The sequence below is a fragment of the Salmo trutta genome, chromosome 9, assembly GCF_901001165.1.
Source record: "Salmo trutta chromosome 9, fSalTru1.1, whole genome shotgun sequence".
Lineage (NCBI taxonomy): Eukaryota > Metazoa > Chordata > Actinopteri > Salmoniformes > Salmonidae > Salmo > Salmo trutta.
In genome coordinates this window covers 27,430,438-27,449,708 of record NC_042965.1, presented here as the reverse complement: position 1 = coordinate 27,449,708, position 19,271 = coordinate 27,430,438, and the positions used below count along the sequence as shown (strand labels likewise).

Sequence of the window (19,271 nt, the reverse complement as noted above, 5' to 3'; positions counted from 1 at the left end):
GTTTAGCTCTGTTGCTGCATAATAATTACGCACCATACATCATACAGCCCCTCGTGCATATAATCTCATCTATAACCAGCATGCCCCTGGCCTCCAGTCTAGTGTGATAATGAAAGGTGATTATGGAGCTCTTCCCCAGCATCACAATATGCGTTTTCCCCGTATTTAACATGCATACGCCCCTGATCTCGTTTCACCCCTCTATTTATCTGATGTTTTGTGTCTCTGCCATTTTCAGGACCAATACCATTATCCTCATAGACTCATCAGGGAATGTCACCTTCACAGAGCGCACCATGCTCAACTGTGACATCAGCCAATGGAGCACAAGCTCTTTCCAGTTCAAACTTAAGGACTGAAGATGGCTATATGGGAATTACACTGTGCCTTTCTGCATCCATCCTCCCACAGCAAGCTCTGGCTACACCGAAGTGGAATGAACATTTTCCTTTTTCCATTTAAAATGGTGGTGGGAGAGAGTGAAATTATGGCACTTGTTTGGAAAGAGTTTGATTTGCATTTGTCAAGTAGTTGTCTTTGGAAAATATATTTTAGCTTGGCTTAGACATACAAATGTGTGAATTTATCAAATCATACATTATGGGTGTTATTTAATCTTAAATTATATCAAAGAACTTGCTATTCTCATTAAAATATTTTGATTTGTGTGCTTAAAAAGTGGTTTTAATGCCAAAGAACAAATGTAATATAACAAACTAAAATACATTTTTTTACATTTGACATTGCATCTATTTACTCAGCACTGGATTGCTGAGGAAGACGAGAACTAAAAGGTTGATAAGTAATTTCTGGCTTCGTGCCTCAGACTGCCATCTTCTAGGCGACTTGGTTTGTATCTCGAGGGTAAAATGGTATCACTCATAGAAGCAGCCATCACCATCCGTATAAAAAACTGTAAAAATAATGACAGTTTTGATTTCCTAAATGTTCATCTCAGGTGTTATAACTTTCCTTTGACATAATTATGAAGGCATATTATGAGAGCCTGCCTTGTACTATAATAATTATCATTGTACCAGATTTTGACCCAGGTTTGCTAGTTACAAGTAAAACACAGAGGAAAGCACTTGAATTTTTTTTTCTAAATGGTAAGCAAAGTGTTTTTTCTTTTTATATTTTCTGCCTTGTTCCACATACTGCATAGGAGAACAGATTGCCTTGCTGTGAAATAACTGAAAGGATTCCTTTTGTCACTCACACCTTCAGTGTTCTGTGGTTTTTACCCACTTTTTCTCCATGTATAACAGTCCGTTACTCTCACAAATTGTAATGACCGTTTCAAATTTTGTGTGTTGATGTGTACCATTGAGGATCCCAGTGGTTTTATGTAACTGACCTCAGGTATCCATAGAAGTATAGAAACCCCTGTTTACCATGTCACTGTTGTCTTGATATAAATTGTGAATAAAGTACTTTTTCATCTGTATTATAAACTCAATCTATATTGCAAATGTATAGTATTCTTTCAAGAATATATCTAATCAGCCAGTTTTATTAGACAATCAAGCTTATTAAAGCTTGTGGGGCTCCCGAGTGGCGCAGCGGTCAAAGGCACTGCATCTCAGTGCAAGAGGTGTCACTGCAGTCCCTGGTTCAAATCCAGGCTGCGTCACATCCAGCTGTGATTGGGAGTCCCATAGGGTGGCACACAATTAGCCCAGCGTCGTCCTGGGTTGGCCGTCATTGTAAATAAGAATTTGTTCTTAACTGAATTGCCTAGTTAAATAAAGGTAAAACATAATAATGTATACATAAAAAAATGCAATGTTGATGTATGGTCGGTAGCTGAATAAGCTGTGGTCATTGCAATTTTGATGTTTATATACTGAACAACAATATAAACACACATGGCAACAATTTCATAGATTTTACTGAGTTACAGTTCACATGAGGAAATCGGTTAATTTAAATGAATTCATAAGGCCCTTATCTATGGATTTCACTAATATGCATCTGTTGGTCACGTATACAGTGCCTTCAGAACGTATTCAGACCCCTTGACTTTTTCCAACCTTATTCTAAAATGGATCAAATAAAAAATAAAACATTGCAAATGTTATTAAATATTTAAAAAAAACATATACCTTATTTACATAAGTATTCAGACTCTTTGCTATGAGACTCGAAATTGAGCTCATGTGCATCCTGTTTCCATTGGTCATCCTTGAGATGTTTCTACAACTTCACTGGTGGTAAATTCAATGACATGATTTGGAAAGGCATATAAGGTCCCACAGTTGACAGTGCATGTCAGAGCAAAAACCAAGCCATGAGGTCGAAGGAATTGTCCATAGAGCTCCGAGACAGGATTGTGTCGAGGCACAGATCTGGGGAAGGGTACCAAAACATGTCTGCAGCATTGAAGGTACCCAAGAACACAGTGGGCTCCATCATTCTTAAATGGAAGAAGTTTGGAACCACCAAAACTCTTCTTAGAGCTGGCTGCCCGGCCAAACTAAGCACTCGGGGGAGAAGGGTCTTGGTCAGGGAGGTGACCAAGAACCCGATGCTCACTCTGACTGAGCTCTAGAGTTCCTCTGTGGAGATGGGAGAACTTTCCAGAAAGACAACCATCTCTGCAGCACTCAACCAATCAGGCATTTATGGTAGAGTGGCCAGATGGAAGCCACTCCTCAGTAAAAGGCACACAACAGCCCACTAGGAGTTTGCCAAAAGTCACCTAAAGACTCTCAGACCATGAGAAACAAGATTCTCTGATCTGATGAAACCAAGATTGAACTCTTTGACCTGAATGCCAAGCGTCACGTCCAGAGGAAACCTGGCACCATCCCTTTGGTGAAGCATGGTGGTGGTAGCATCATGCTGTGGGGATGTTTTTCAGCGGCAGGGACTGAAAGATTAGTCAGGATCGAGGCAAAGATGAACGGAGCAAAGTACAGAGAGATCCTTGATGAAAACCTGCTCCCGAGGGCTCAACCTCAGACTGGGGCGAAGGTTCACCTTCCAACAGGGCAACGACCCTAAGCACATGGCAAAGACAACGCAGGAGTGACTTCGGGACAAGTCCTTGAGTGGCCAAGCCAGAGCCCGGACTTGAACCCGATCTAACATGTCTGGAGAGACCTGAATCAAATTAAATCTAATTTTATTGGTCACATACACATGGTTAGCAGATGTTAATGCGAGTGTTGCAAAATGCTTGTGCTTCTAGTTCCGACCATGCAGTAATATCTAACAAGTAATATAACAATTTCACAACAACTACCTTGTACACACAAGACTAAGGAATGAATAAGAATATGTACATATAAATATATGGATGACCGATGGCCGAATGGCATAGGCAAGATGCAGTAGATGGTATAGAGTACAGTATATACATATGAGATGAGTAATGTAGGGTATGTAAACATTATATAAAGTGGCATTGTTTAAAGTGACTAGTGATACATTTATTACATTCAATTTTTAATTATTAAAGTGGCTAGAGAATTGAGTCAGTATGTTGGCAGCAGCCACTCAATGTTAGTGATGGCTGTTTAACAGTGTGATGGCCTTGAGATAGAAGCTGTTTTTAAGTCTCTCTGTCCCAGCTTTGATGCACCTCTACTAACCTCGCCTTCTGGATGATAGCGGGGTGAACAGGCAGTGGCACGGGTGGTTGTTGTCCTTGATGATCTTTTTGGCCTTCCTGTGACATCGGGTGCTGTAGGTGTCTTGGAGGGCAGGTAGTTTGCCCCTGGTGATGCGTTGTGCAAACCTCACTACCCTCTGGAGAGCCTTGCGGTTGTGGGCGGTGCAGTTGCCGACAGGACGCTCTCGATTGTGCATCTGTAAAAGTTTGTGAGTGTTTTTGGTTACAAGACAAATTTCTTCAGCCTCCTGAGGTTGAAGAGGCACTGTTACGCCTTCTTCACCACGCTGTTTGCGTGGGTGGACCATTTCAGTTTGTCTGTGATGTGTACGCCGAGGAACTTAAAACTTTCCACCTTCTTCACTACTGTCCCGTCGATGTGGATAGGGGGGTGCTCCCTCTGCTGTTTCCTGAAGTCCACGATCATCTCCTTTGTTTTGCTGATGTTGACTGTGAGGTTGTTTTCCTGACACCATACTCCGAGGGCCCTCACCTCCTCCCTATAGGCTGTCTCGTCGTTGTTGGTAATCAAGCCTACCACTGTGGTGTCGTCTGCAAACTTGATGATTGAGTTGGAGGAGTGCATGGCCATGCAGTCATGGGTGAACAGGGAGTACAGGAGAGGGCTGAGAACGCACCCTTGTGGGGCCCCAGTGTTGAGGATCAGCGGGGTGGAGATGTTGTTTCCTACCCTCACCACCTGGGGGCGGCCCGTCAAAGTCCAGGACCCAGTTGCGCAGACCCAGGGTCTCGAGCTTAATGACGAGTTTGGAGGGTACTATGGTGTTAAATGCTGAGCTGTAGTCGATGAACAGCTTTCTTACATAGGTATTCCTCTTTTCCAGATGGGTTAGGGCAGTGTGATTGCGATTGCGTCGTCTGTGGACCTATTGGGGCGGTAAGCAAATTGGAGTGGGTCTAGGGTGTCAGGTAGGGTGGAGGTGATATGATCCTTGACTAATCTTTCAAAGCACTTCATGATGATGGAAGTGAGTGCTACGGGGCGATAGTCGTTTAGCTCAGTTACCTTAGCTTTCTTGGGGACAGGAACAAGGGTGGCCCTCTTGAAGCATGTGGGAACAGCAGACTGGGATAGGGATTGATTGAATATGTCCGTAAACACACCAGCCAGCTGGTCTGTGCATGCTCTGAAGACGCGGCTTGGGATGCCGTCTGGGCCGGCAGCCTTGCGAGAGTTAAAACGTTTAAATTTTTTACTCACGTTGGCTGCGGTGAAGGAGAGTCCGCAGGTTTTGGTAGCAGGCGGTGTCGGTGGCACTGTATTGTCCTCAAAGCGAGTGAAGAAGTTGTTTAGTTTGTCTGGGAGCAAGACATCGGCATCCACGACGGGGCTGGTTTTCTTTTTGTAGTCCGTGATTGACTGTAGACCCTGCCACATTCCTCTCGTGTCTGAGCCGTTGAATTGCGACTCTACTTTGTCTCTATACTGACGCTTAACTTGTTTGATTGCCTTGCGGAGGGAATAGCTACACTGTTTGTTTCCGGTCGCCTTGCCTAACAAGTAATGTCTAACAAATTACACAACATATACACACAAATCTAAGTTGGAATGAATTAAGACTATATACAGTTGAAGTTGTAAGTTTACATACACTTAGGTTGGAGTCATTAAAACTCGTTTTTCAACCACAATTTTCTTGTTAACAAACTATAGGTTTGGCAAGTCGGTTAGGACATCTACTTTGTGCATGACACAAGTCATTTTCCAACAATTGTTTATAGATAGATTATTTCACTTATAATTCACTGTATCAATTCCAGTGGGTCAGAAGTTTACATACACTAAGTTCACTGTGCCTTTAAACAGCTTGGAAAATTCCAGAAAATTATGTCATGGCTTTAGAAGCTTCTGATAGCCTAATTGACATAATTTGAATCAGTTGGAGGTGTACCTTAAAACTCAGTGCCTCTTTGCTTGACATCATGGGAAAATCAAAAGAAATCAGCCAAGACCTCAGAAAAAAATTTGTTGACCTCCACAAGTCTGGTTCATCCTTTGGAGCAATTTCCAAACGCCTGAAGGTACCACGTTCATCTGTACAAACAATAGTACGCAAGTATAAACACCATGGGACCACGCAGCCGTCATACCGCTCAGGAAGGAGACTCGTCCTGTCTCCTAGAGATGAAAGTACTTTGGTGCGAAAGTGCAAATCAATCCCAGAACAACAGCTAAGGACCTTGTGAAGATGCTGGAGAAAACAGGTACAAAAGTATCTATATCCATAATAAAACGAGTCCTATATCGACATAACCTGAAAGGCCGCTCAGCAAGGAAGAAGCCACTGCTCCAAAACCGCCATAAAAAAGCAAGATTACAGTTTGCAACTGCTCATGGGGACAAAGATCGTACTTTTTGGAGAAATGTCCTCTGGTCTGATGAAAAAAATAGAACTGTTTAGCCATAATGACCATCATTATGTTTGGAGGAAAAAGGGGGAGGCTTGCAAGCCGAAGAACACCATCCCAACTGTGAAGCACGGGGGGGGCAGCATCATGTTGTGGGGGTGCTTTGCTGCAGGAGGGACTGGTGCACTTCACAAAATAGATGGCATCATGAGACAGGAAAATGATGTGGATATATTGAAGCAACATAAAGTGGGGATCCTAACTGACCAAAGACAGGGAATTCTGTCTTTGGCTAAGGTGTATCTAAACTTCCGACTTCAACTGTACATATGGACAAGCGATGTCGGAGTGGAATGGACTAAGATACAGTAGAATAGTATAGAATACAGTTTTTTCATATGAGATGAGTAATGCAAGATATGTTAACATTAAGTGAATGAGATACCGTAGAATGGTATAGAAAACAGTATATACATATGAGATGAAAAATGCCAGATATGTAAATATTAAGTGACTAAGATACCGTAGAATATAATACAGTATATACATGAGATGAGTAATGCAAGATATGTAAAAACTAAGTGACTAAAATACCATAGAATAGTATAGAATACAGTATATACATATGAGATTAGTAATGCATTATTAAAGTGACTAGTGTTCCGTTCCTTGAAGTGGCCAGTGATTTCTAGTCTATGCCTATAGGCAGCAGCCTCTAATGTGCTAGTGATGGCTGTTTAACAGTCTGATGGCCTTGAGATAGAAGCTTAAAATAGCTGTGCAGCAACGCTCCCCATCCAACCTGACATAGCTTGAGAGGATCTGCAGAAAAGAATGGGAGAAACTCCCCAAAACAGGTGTGCCAACCTTGTGGCGTCATACCCAAGAGGAATCTAGGCTGTAATCGCTGCCAAAGGTGCTTCAATAAAGTACTGAGTAAAGGGTCTGAATACTTATGTAAAAATGATATTTCATTTGTATTATTTAAAGATTAGCAAACATTTCTAAGAACCTGTTTTTGCTCTGTCATTATGGGATAATGTGTGTAAAAACAATTTAATACATTTTAGAATAGGGCTGTAACCTAACAAAATCTGGAAAAAGTCAATGGGTCTGAATACTTTCCGAAGGCACTGTACCTTAAAAAAAAGAGCCTTGCAATGGGCCTCAGGATCTCATCACGGTATTTTTGTGCATTCAAATTGACATCGATAAAATGCAATTGTAGCTTATATCTGCCCATACCATAATCCCACCGCTACCATGGGGCACTCTGTTTACAATGTTGAGATCAGCAAACCGCTCGCCCACACGATGCCATACTCGTGGTCTCTGGTTGTGAGGCCGGTTGGACGTACTGCCAAATTCTCTAAACAAAGTTGGAGGTGGCTTATGGTAGAGAAATGAACATTCAATTATCTGGCAACTGCTCTGGTAGAAATTCCTGCAGTCAGCATGCCAATTACATAATGAAAACTTGAGACATCTGTGGCATTGTGTTGTGTGACAAAACGGCACATTTTAGAGTGTATTTTTATTGCCCCCAGCACAAGGTGCACCTGTGTAATGATCATGCTATTTAATCAGTTTTTAGATATGCCACATCTGTCAGGTGTATGGATTATCTTGGCAAGGAGAAATGCTCACCAACAGGGATGTAAAGAAATTTGTGCACAACATTTTAGAGAAATATAATTTTTGTGCATTTGGACAATTTCTGGGATCTTTTATTTCAGCTCATGAAACATGGGACCAACACTATGTTGCATTTATATTTTGGTTCAGTGTAGTACATTGATTCTGATTTAACTCGCAGACACTTTTGGTTCTTCAGTAAACATGATCGCTATGTCTGTACATTGTATTCATGCTGATTATAAACAGCAGGGTTGTAATCTAATCAGTGGATTGATTATCCATCAAAACAAAGATCTCATCAATTCTAAAATATATATGTTGATGAATGATAGCTACTTTGCATACAATGTTACTGTTGAAGATGATTGCCACCTATCGACAGTATGCGGCCACTGCACTTCTCAACCCAACTGTTCCTACGGTTCTGATTTGTCAACTCAAATCTATTCTAATGTTTGATTGGTCTATTTATTCCGGCAGTATTCCGTCCTGGTGAAAGGTCTGCCTTTGTCGGTTGGTGATTGGTGTGCTCATCTGGAACTAAATGGTGAATGGACACATGAGCGCTCAATCTTAAAAAAAGCCGGTATTGGGGGTGGAACTTCCGAAGCAGTCGGCAAGATGGCGGAACGGGGAAGGTATCTGTCTGGCCTCGTCAGAAGGATAACATAATTTATATTAGCTAGCAAAGAAAATAAAATTGAGTAAATAAAATATAGGTGAGTGATCAAATGTGGTCATTGTTTCTGTGGTTAGTGTTTTGTCGAGTCATTTTGACACCTGATTGTGTAGCTAAATCGCTTAGCTTCAAGTTTTAGCTAAGCTAGCCAGGTAGTTAAAGTTTACTAGCTAGGCTCGTGCGTAGGACAATACAAATTGTCATATTTCCATGTCGTTGAGTTTGGAAGTCGCCCCATATTGCTAACCAGTAGCTAAAGTTTCTGCATTACTTGACATTGCAGGGTGAATCGAGTTTGCTAACTATCTTGCACAGGCAGCAAGCTAACGTTAGCATTCGGCAATCAAGCAAGGATTGCAAAGACTCACACACATCTGTCTGTGTTAGTTATCCATCTTAAAAGTGATTCATAATGTGCATAGTTGCCACTCGGCTACATTCTACAAGGCATACAGTAACGTATGTCAAAATCATTGCATCTTACTGTTGCTCTCTTGGTTTCAGTCATTGACTGTGTTATCTTGCTTTTTCTAGCTCTGACAGAGGATTCGCCAGTGGAGGATGAATAGTGCCTAGATCTGAGCAATATAAGCTGAATGCATTGTGATTTCCAATAATTGAGACAGTGATTCTAAAAAACTGTCTACATTAATGAAAAGAACAATGTAGTCATCTTAGCATATTCAACACTGGTACATGGTCAATACAGGGATTTTTTTATTCTTCTAAATATTGTGTGCAATGTGCTTCTGCATGCCTTTTAGCTGAAAGCTTATGAGAAATAGTTGCCAAAACAGTCAGGGTGACCCATAGAGCAGTTGTATTTAGTAATTCATAAGACACAGTCAACATGGAGATGGATGGCATATTACCCCCCTTACCGTTGGAGCCACCTGATGATTTGAACTCGGAGGGCCTTAATGGTAAAGCGCAGCCTCCAACACCCCCCCTGCAAACGTCCAGTGACGCAGAGGAAATGGACGTTAGCTCTGGTGGTGATGGACACACACACACCCCAGCAGGGGACCAGGGCCTCCAAACCAAGGGCTCCATAACCTTCATTAATAACCTGTCAGATGAGGCCGACCCTAGCACCTTGTGCCCTAGAACAGCCCGCCACGCACCCCCTGTCACCAAGTTCCTACCAGACCTCAAATTACTCAGAGACATTAAGATTAGTGTCAGTGTCGTAGATACCAGCAGGAGCAAAGATAGGAAGGTGCTGTACACAGGGATAGGTCAGGAGGGTGGTGGTGAAGGGGAGACCAGCTCAGAGGGCCTTAATGGTGAGTTTTATGATGCTGATACAGAGCCAGGGGCTGTGGATGGTAGCTCAGGGCTTGGGGTGGTCGGTGTCAGTGCAGGGAGGAGAGGGGAGGAGGCAGACCTGGAGAACAAAGTGGAGTTTGCGGTCCTAGATGAGCTGGAGGACTTCAGTCAGGACTTCCTGGACACGGAGGATGTGCAGCAGGGGGGGTTCAGGTCAGAGGTCATAGTTCAACAGGATCATGCTGACGAAGAGAACCTAAATATCTCCTATGAGGTACGTAACCAAAGGGGCCCTGTCTTTGCCTCTGCAGAGCCTCGTCATCACCCACTCACTGATCTTTTGTGCACGTTTCACACTAAAGGGCTATCCCAAACCGTACTGTGCTGGCTTGAATATTTTCTAGCACAGTTCCAGCAATTGGAGGATGCGCTACAATGCCAGTCCAGTACGATTTGTCTCACCAATGAAAATGTTAATGGTTTATAGTCAGCCATTCATTCTGACATTCTTTTCCAATGTCACCAGCAAAATGTCAGCTTGTGCATCCTTTTGATTCTTGATGGAAGCAGCAGAAGTTTCATATCTTTCCTACTGGAAATTGACATAGTTGGTATGCTAAAAGTGTGTTCAAATGTACTCTCTTAACCATAACGTGCTGACAAGATGGCATAGCGCTAGTTAAATGGAAAACATGAGTCATGACCGGTTAGGGCTTCCCCCCACCCTCAACGAATGTCTTTTCCAGGAGGACTTTGACAATGATGTAGACGCTCTGCTGGAGGAGGGCATGCCCGTGCCCAAAAAGATGCGCCTGGCAGAGGGGGCTGTTGAGTATGCAGGGGACAGTGATCACGCATCCGACAGGGATGTGGAGGGAGGTGTTCAGCCCATGATGACCAAAATTAAGACAGTCCTGAAGAGTGAGTGGTCGATGTCTGGCACTGATCTGCGTTGTGTAACGGTGTATCTGAGCCTGGCACATATTGATGTTGTGCGTTCATATCATACCTTATACCGAGTGGCACATGTTGGTGAGAGGACATTGATGGTGTGAGATGTGTAGTAGTTTCTCTGTCTAGTTTCAGATTGTGTGTATATGTGGTGCAGATGTGTTTCATGTGTAGCATCTCGCGTGTGTGTGTGTGGTTGCAGATGTTTGTGTGTATTGATGTGTGTGTTTCCTAGGTCGTGGGCGTCCACCCACTGAGCCACTACCTGACGGATGGATCATGACATTCCATAACTCTGGCATTCCAGTCTACCTGCACAGAGAGACCAGAGTGGTGACCTGGTCCAGACCTTACTTTCTGGGGTCCGGGAGCATCAGGGTAGGACGTAGAATACATAAGACAGATAGAAACCTGTTACTGCTGTACATTTTAAACCTTTTTTTTGTTTATTTATTTTTTTGTTTAGTAACATGCCAGGAACCCCATTGTTATACACTCTATACTGGTGTATAATTTGTGTTTTGGAAGGAATGGTCAAACTAAAGGAATATTTTGCTCTTCTCAAACAACTGTAACAATTGGCTTCTAACCATGACCAAACCTCTCTTGCCCCTTGTGTACAGAAACACGACCCTCCCACCAGTAGCATCCCCTGCCTGCACTATAGGAAGATGAAGGATCACGAGGAGAGGGAACAGAACGGAGAGGTGACGCCCAACGCTGAAGTGTCTCCGGTGAAGCCTGGAGAGGAGGCAGACTCCGTGGAGAGACCAGACGAGCCTGACTCCACTGCCCAGGAGGACCCTACCACTGTGGGCCTGGGGGAGGGAGAGGTGGAGATAGAGACAGGCCTGGTCACAGAGGGGACCATAAAGGGGTGCCCTGTCCTGCATGGCAAGATGCCCCACTCCTGTGAGATGGCCCAGGGGGCTCTGGGACAGGTCAGGGCCAAGGTGGAGGTGTGCAAAGATGAATCGATAGGTAAGGGTGAACACACGCAATTGACTTGCCAGCAGGTAGTAGTTTTGAATGCCATGGCTGATATGTTTAATTTCTTGTAAACATAGGGGATGACAGTGTGTTGGTGGGCGTGAGTCTTGACATTTTCTAGACTTCTTGCAATAAAAATGTATAGGACACATCATATGAAGAATATCTATACATGTTAATTAAAGCAACAATATAACCTATACCCCTCCCTTATTGACACCCCGCCAGAAATGGAGGAGTTCCGCAGCTACCTGGAGAAGTGCTTTGACTTTGAACAAGTGACCGTGAAGAAGTTCCGTACCTGGGCAGAGCGCAGGCAGTTCAACAGGGACATCAAGAGGAAGCAGGCTGAGTCAGAGAGACCCATTCTGCCTGCCAACCAGAAACTCATCACTCTGTCTGTATCAGATACCCCCACCAAGAAAGGTACCGGATGCATAAGAACAACCACAGGCTACATCTGAATTGGAATCTTATTCACAGGTCCTATAGGGCTCTGGTCAAAAGTAGTACACTATATAAGGAATTAGGGTGCCATTGTGGATGCATTCATAGTCTAATAACTATTTCAGTGAGCAGTACTGAGGTAATCTCAACTCTTTCCTTCTTTCTTTTTCTCAGAGTTTGTCATTAACCCAAATGGGAAATCTGAAGTTTGCATCCTACATGAATATATGCAACGTGTCTTAAAGGTCCGACCTGTTTACAACTTTTTTGAATGTGGTAAGTCCCTCTGTTTTTCCCCCTTCATGATGTTGATTTCCACTAGCTTGTACAAGTGACGTGCTTTTCTTCGAACAAAACAAATCGCCAAAAGCTCCGGCTGGAGAAAGGGCCTTTATGCAGTTAACACCAAATGCATCCTGTCTTTTCTATATCCCCAGAGAACCCAAGTGAACCCTTTGGAGCCTCCGTAATAATAGAGGGAGTGACATATGGCACAGGAACTGCAAGCAGTAAAAAACTTGCCAAGAATAAAGCTGGTACAGTACTCTTATCTCCCATCATTATTTTAATTTGTATCTTCTGAAGCAGCAGCAAAGGCTGTCTGGAAACTATAAGATGTGTTTAAGTCATAATAGCAGACCATTTGGCTTGTTGTTTCACTGATTTCCCTGTAGCTCGAGCCACACTGGAGATTCTCATCCCTGACTTTGTGAAGCAGACGTCTGAGGAGAAGCTTGTAGAAGGGGATGAACTGGAGGTATCGGCCTGTCAATCATTGGAAAGCCGTTTAATTCAATGTCATGCTTCTGTGTTTGGTCTGATAACATGTTTCTTTTATAACATTGAACTTTACCAGCGGGTTGGTAAGCTGGATGAATACTAATGTCCATTCATGCGTTTTTGTTTCCTGCAGTATTTTAATCATATCAGTATTGAAGATTCAAGGGTGTACGAACTGACCAATAAAGCAGGCTTACTCTCGCCATATCAGATTCTACACGAGTGCCTTAAGAGGTAAGACTCATGACATGAGGTGTAAGAATACTTGAAATTCCTTGATCTGATTAATCTATTAACCTTGAATTTCAACCATATCTTGTGCCCTGCAGAAACCATGGAATGGGTGACACCAGCATCAAGTTTGAGGTGATCCCAGGAAAGAACCAGAAGAGTGAATATGTGATGACGTGTGGAAAGCACACCGTGCGCGGATGGTGTATGTTACCCCCACACTGACCCTCTAATCACCACAGCAAGTCCCAGACCTAACATGCTCCATGCCACTCTGTGTTAATGTAGTGTAAAAGCAGCATTACAAGTGCTCTGTTTTTTGTCAGAGCCATGTATAGAGAATTTAGCCAACCTTTACACTGGACACTTTGTTTGTGCCTTTGTATATACAGGATTATTGGTCTGATTTGTCCTGCTCAAAGCCGCTCTGTCGTGTAAATGTGTTAGCATTACAAATGGGAGTAATCAATGTTTTGTTTTATTTTTCAGGCAAAAATAAACGTGTGGGGAAGCAGCTGGCGTCTCAGAAGATCCTACAGATGCTGCACCCTCACGTGAAGAACTGGGGGTCACTGCTCCGCATGTACGGCAGAGAGAGCAATAAGATGGTAAAAAAGGTAAATACTACCTGTACCCTGGGGTTTCTGTTAGGAAAATGTGGCGCCATCCATTTGACCAGCAGCATTTTAATTTACCGGACGAAGTACATTTTATTAAATTGCCAAAATTATATAGCCAAAATAGTTTACTCCTGTCTATACACAAATAAATAAAATAATTCAAAATCGGCTACTACACCAGAAAGCATGGTTTGGCCAGCGGATCATTAGCTTTTTTTTTTTTTTGCTGTGGATTGTTTTATATTGGATAGCCTACAGTCGGAAGGGCCCGCAATTTAGGCAGAGCACGCAGCAAATACCAAACAGATGATTGTTGAGTTGCGACTGTCAGTGAAAAACAGAGAGACCCAGCCAAGCATATTGTAATATTTAAAAATACACTCATGGAAAAACTGTTTGGAAAGCAAAATGGTTATTTCTGTAAATAGAAGACAATGAAAGGACACTCCAATCTGTCTTTTATTTATCAGAATTCTTTAACTTAATTAGCACCAGCGGAGAACATCGGCCATATCGCTGGTGAGTGTGCATATTCACTGTCTTTATCATTGGGTTAGTGCCACTTTTGTTTGTTTTTGGACAATAATTTCTTCCTCAAGGTTAGATGGACATCATATTGAATTCGTCTCCCCTTTTCATAGGCCTAGAGTAGACTAACCTGTAATTTTTGTCGTATTAAAAAAGATTTTGCTAATGTCTCCAGTCATATAAAATGTAGTAGAATGTGTTTATGGAAGGCCAACATTTTCCTGTGTTATAGCCACTACGGTCTTTTTTTTTCTTTTTTCTTTTTTTTCCTTTGGGGGTGGATCAGCTTAATATTGCGGAAAGAATATTGCTTCCATCAATGTAATTGTCTGCATCATTTCCAATCCCCCATATATTTTTTGGGTAAATATATATATCCATACACGCATGCATGCACATACCTATATAGACATACATACTTTTTTAAAGAATATACCTTTATTATTATTCCCTGCAAACCCTACCACCGATCCCCCAAGTAAACTTATAAACACTTCAGCTTTTATCTTCAATTTATTCATCTTATACACATTTTACAGACAGTCTATTTTACAATAGTTATATTTTGTTTGTTTTTAGTCCTTCCTCTATTTCTGATGTCCATCCAGTTTGATTTCTATTTTTAACTGTGCTATTTCACAAAAGTTCTGAACCTATATACATTTTACAGACCCCATATGTACATTTACATTGTTTATCTTATTAGTCCCACCCTTCAGCTCCATTCAACCCCTCCCATCTATCTCTCAACATCATCCATTTCGGATTTCTATTTGCCATATATTTTTCAACTGTGCTGTGATGCTTCACAAAACAATTGAACCTTTATATTCTCATAGCTTTTACAGATTAAAAATAAAACATTTTGCTAAAATAATTATTATATTATCGATTGATTGACTATGGCTATTCAAATCACCCAGTATTGCTATCTGCAGTGTTAGTTCTAGGCAAATGTTGCAATTCTTCAGCCATTCCTGGGCCTGTGACCAAAAAACGAGCTACATATGGACAATACCAAAATAAATGATCTAATGACTCTGCCTCCTCACAGCAGAATCTGTAGAGCTGGGACGATTGTATCCCCCATATATATAACATTGTTTTGGTTGCAAGAATTTTGTATAGTAATTTAAATTGAAAAATTTGAAGTTTTGAATCCGGTGTTGTTTTGCGTATCAATTCATAAACTATGTGCCATGGAATGGGTACATCGGAAATCTCTTCACAACTATTTTGCAATTTATATGACACAGCTGTCAGTTTTTTGGTCCTTAAATAAAAACGTATACCAATTTCATTTATCACACTTTTCTTTAACCATTTATGTTCTTTAATACAGGGCCGACATACAAGTTCCTTACTTTTTTCCCCTTCTACTTGCCTCTTCCATTTTTGTGGTAATGCTGCAATTAATTGGTTGTAATTTTGGGTAGAGCAGACATTTCCATATGTTTGTGTTAGCTGCATGTGTGACATCACTCCACCAGTCCTATTTATAATATAATTCACTAACATTATACCTTTTTTTTTTTTTTTACATTTCTTCGAAAAATAGTTTTTTTTATCACTTACTATATTTGAATTTAACCACAATATTTGTTGTATTATTTGTTCTGTCTTTTCAGGTGGATTAAACTGAAATTGCAACCAACTTTCTAAGGCTTGTTTAAAAAAATTAAGATATTTTGGAGATTATTTCCTTTTCAAACAACCGAAAGTGGGCAGGTGTAATCTGAATAAATGGAAAAAGGCCCTTCTTGAACATAGGATGAGACATTTGTACCAATTTACTAGAAAACCAGTTTGGATTTAAGTATAACTTTGCTATGACTGATGCCTTTAGTGAGGGGTCTAATGCTTTAATATTTAATTTCTGCCCTCCAAATTCATATTCGTTATATAAATAGGCCCTTTTAATTTTATCTGGCTTGCCTTTCCAAATAAAATTGAATATTTTTTTGTTCATATAATTTAAAAATCAAGTCACTTGGTGTAGGCAAAACCATAAGCAAATAGGTAAACTGTGATATGACTAAACGGTCAACGGTCTTTTTTGCGAACAGTGATTGAGTTGTATTATTAGCCTAAATTATGACTCCAATCTAATCATCACATTATGAATGGTAGGCTATCTTACATCAGTCTGCAAATAAGGATGCATGGAAGGGGCATTTTTATGGTGAAAATTAGCTTCCCCAAACTTGAAACTTTTCCTCAAGCAACAAGATGTACTCAAAGGCCAACGAACAGCAAAATCACTAGCCTACGTCAATCTACTAACCCCCATATTCGAAAAGTTGACCTATTCTATTGGTCAGCTTGTGGAGAAAGAAATAGCCTAAACAGACTCTGGGACAGTTGTGGGACTATAGATCCCAAATTCATACAACCAATAGGCCTAGGCTACATAAAAAAACATTCAAAATCAAAGAGGCTCATGTAACAGATCAGAAGCTTTAGCTTAAAATGTTGATAAACTGTTATTTCTCCACGTTCTAAGCGCAGCAATGCACACAAGGCAGTAGGCTACCCACAAATGTTAGTTCCATAATGCAATTAGCGGGAAAACACCGTTGTGTGATTTCATTTGACAGAGACTAAAATATCTGTTAGAAATTTAGAAAGAGGGGATATCTAAATATGCAATAAGTAGCCTGGGTTGCTAATATGACTAGGATTGTTCCTTTGGCTACTGGACAATGAAAGAAAGTTGATTTGAAAACCAATAGGACATGAGAGAAAAGGCTACTTGTTTCAATGGCATATGCTGCTCCTCTTTTAACCAGATGTGTATCTCTCATTTCTATTGATGTTTTTTTTATGTTCTCTGCAGGAAAATTCAGACAAGAGTGTGATTGAACTTCAGCAGTATGCCAAAAAGAACAGGCCAAATCTTCACATCCTGAACAAACTGCAAGAGGAGATGAGGAAACTGGCTAAGGAGAGGGTAAGGGTTACCTGTAGGAGCTCCAACTAGATCTTGGGTCTCTGGTGTTAACCTCTGCGTTTGGCCTGGTCAGGGAGTTTCTCTCTAGAGCAGAGCTCTGCGACCCTGTTCCTGGAGAGCTACCCTCCTGTAGCTGTTGACTATTACCCCAGTTGTAACTAACCTGATTCCGCTTATCAAGTAGAATCTGGTGTGATAGATTAGGGTTGGAGCAAAAACCTACAGGATGGTAGCTCTCCAGGAACAGGGTTGGAGAGCCCTGTTTTAGAGGGTTCTACCTTTCACTCGAACCCTGTCAGGCTGTCTAAGCTGCACGGACTCCAGTGTTGGACATAGTGGAACCTAGTAGGATTGTGCCGATATATGATTAAATCCAATATCGTGATATTTGACATTGACGATATATCGTGATGTGCCAGGCTATACTCTATTTGAACTTTACAAATCAAAACTGCAGTTTTATCGTATCAATATGTTGAATATCAAGTCTAAATTAACTTAGCCTTATTTATTTGCCATAAGATTATTTAATGATAATGCGACTATAATATTGTAAATAAGCACAAATGGCACAGTCTGGAATTATCTAGCCATTACCGGCGCAAAACTATTATATTGTGATATTTGGAGTAGCATAGTCGCCCCAAATATCTCCTGGCCTTTGCTCTATTTGCCATGTCTCTGCACTGTCATGTTCCTAATTGTTCCTATAGTTACTCCATCCGTATCTTATATTTCAAAGACACTAAGGAGATTTGGTAAGTCATGTTTGGTTGTAAATGTACCCTGGATTATGATCTTGAATAATTTTTTCCCCGGGTAAGTTTCTCACAGGTTGGTGCAGCAGTTCAAACTATTCTGACATTTTCTGGGGTTTATTCATTAGGCACCAAACATTAGGAAACTGACTGAAACAGTGAGGAACTACCTGCACTTGTCCAATAAGAAATGCTTGTTTTTTGTTTTCTGGTGCAAAACATTATGCTACTGTGTGCCCTAATGAATACAACCCTGATGTGTTTTTATGTTGTGTTCAGGAGGAAACCAGGAAGAAGCCCAAGATGACCATAATGGAGTCAGCCCAGCCTGGTAGTCAGCCCCTCTGCACTGTTGACGTCTAGGAACCATCACTGCAACCAATCTAACATGGCACTGACCAATGGTAGCCATAGTCACTGTCTGATTTTAAAAGCGACTCCACCAATCTATCATCCAATTATGCATCATTGTAAAATGGCAATACAACTGGACATTTCTAGTATAGCGGTGGTCATCTTCTTCTGTGTCTCCAAGCTGTTTATTATTTTACTCCGTTGTTAGTGGATAGGGTAGGAATAGGACAAATGCACTAACAGACAGTAGAGTTAACACCATCTACCTCTAGATGCAATCTCTACACAGTGGCACTTCTATAAATTGAACCATAAGAGTTGCAGACAGATCGGTTGACATGACTTGACATGCATCTATGAACCACAAGAAATTGTCAGCCTGTTTACTGTGTGTAGTAATAACTGCTGACAACCACTAGACCCCTCACCCCTCCATTTAAATTGCATTGATTGAATTTATAATACTCTCCAAATATAACCTAACGTACCTGCTACTTTACAGAGACTGAACATTTCTAACAGGTTTCCTTGTATGCTTAAAGCATTGCCTATTATCACGGATTAGTTTGCTCTTTCTGCTTTTGCTATACAGGTACGCTATGGGAAACTAATTTATATGCTGTTGTCATTGGAAATTATTGATAATTGATGTCGTGTATAATTTGGATGGTGATTTGAGTATGCTTCGGCTAAAGAAAGGCCAACTTACGTTTTCATTTGCTTGTGAACCTGTTAAGAAAAAAGTTATATATTGAAATGCATCGTTTGCTGTCCAGTCATGTACTTGGTTTTGGGATTTATTTATTTTTTGTTATTTTCTTACTTTTAACCTTTTTTCTACCCAATTTCGTGGGATCCTATTGGTAGTTATAGTCTTGTCTCATCGCTGCAACTACCATACGGACTCAGGAGAGGTGAAGGTCGAGAGCCATGCGTCCTCCGAAACATGCTTCTTGACACAATGCCCGATTAACCCGGAAGCCAGCCGCACCAATGTGTCGGAGGAAACGCAGTGTCAGAGTGCATGCGCCCGGCCCGCCACAGGAGTCGCTAGAGCGCGATGGGACAAGAACATCCTTGTCGGCCAAAC

The 19,271-nt window shown here is 41.4% G+C and overlaps 2 protein-coding genes across 3 annotated transcripts in view; both read left to right on the top strand.

Moving 5' to 3' along the window:
* The window catches only part of LOC115200344 (transport and Golgi organization 2 homolog), a 30,265-nt gene extending 28,793 nt beyond the window's left edge, over nt 1–1,472 (top strand). For both annotated transcript variants that reach the window (XM_029763326.1, XM_029763325.1), the window contains exon 9: nt 239–1,472. In XM_029763326.1, the coding sequence (XP_029619186.1) occupies nt 239–359 (121 nt within the window). In that variant the 3' untranslated portion in view covers nt 360–1,472. The remainder of the gene's footprint in view (nt 1–238) is intronic.
* Nucleotides 1,473–8,214: 6,742 nt separating this feature from the next.
* Nucleotides 8,215–18,942, top strand: LOC115200343 (microprocessor complex subunit DGCR8). Its single transcript, XM_029763324.1, has 14 exons — nt 8,215–8,343; nt 8,838–9,846; nt 10,319–10,493; nt 10,759–10,901; nt 11,147–11,504; nt 11,742–11,939; nt 12,135–12,236; nt 12,398–12,496; nt 12,635–12,717; nt 12,874–12,974; nt 13,070–13,176; nt 13,461–13,588; nt 16,956–17,069; nt 18,107–18,942. The coding sequence occupies exons 2-14, from the start codon at nt 9,154–9,156 to the stop codon at nt 18,188–18,190; spliced, it is 2,385 nt and encodes a 794-aa protein (XP_029619184.1). The 5' UTR covers nt 8,215–8,343; nt 8,838–9,153; the 3' UTR covers nt 18,191–18,942.
* The last annotated feature ends 329 nt before the right edge of the window (nt 18,943–19,271 follow it).

Bases quoted from the DNA above. Each gene is read 5' to 3' on its own strand.
- LOC115200343 (XM_029763324.1), top strand. From the start codon at position 9,154: ATGGAGATGGATGGCATATTACCCCCCTTACCGTTGGAGCCACCTGAT. The intron at 12,497-12,634 runs GTACAGTACTCT...ATTTCCCTGTAG, and splicing joins ACTTGCCAAGAATAAAGCTG to CTCGAGCCACACTGGAGATT. The intron at 12,975-13,069 runs GTAAGACTCATG...TGTGCCCTGCAG, and splicing joins CTACACGAGTGCCTTAAGAG to AAACCATGGAATGGGTGACA.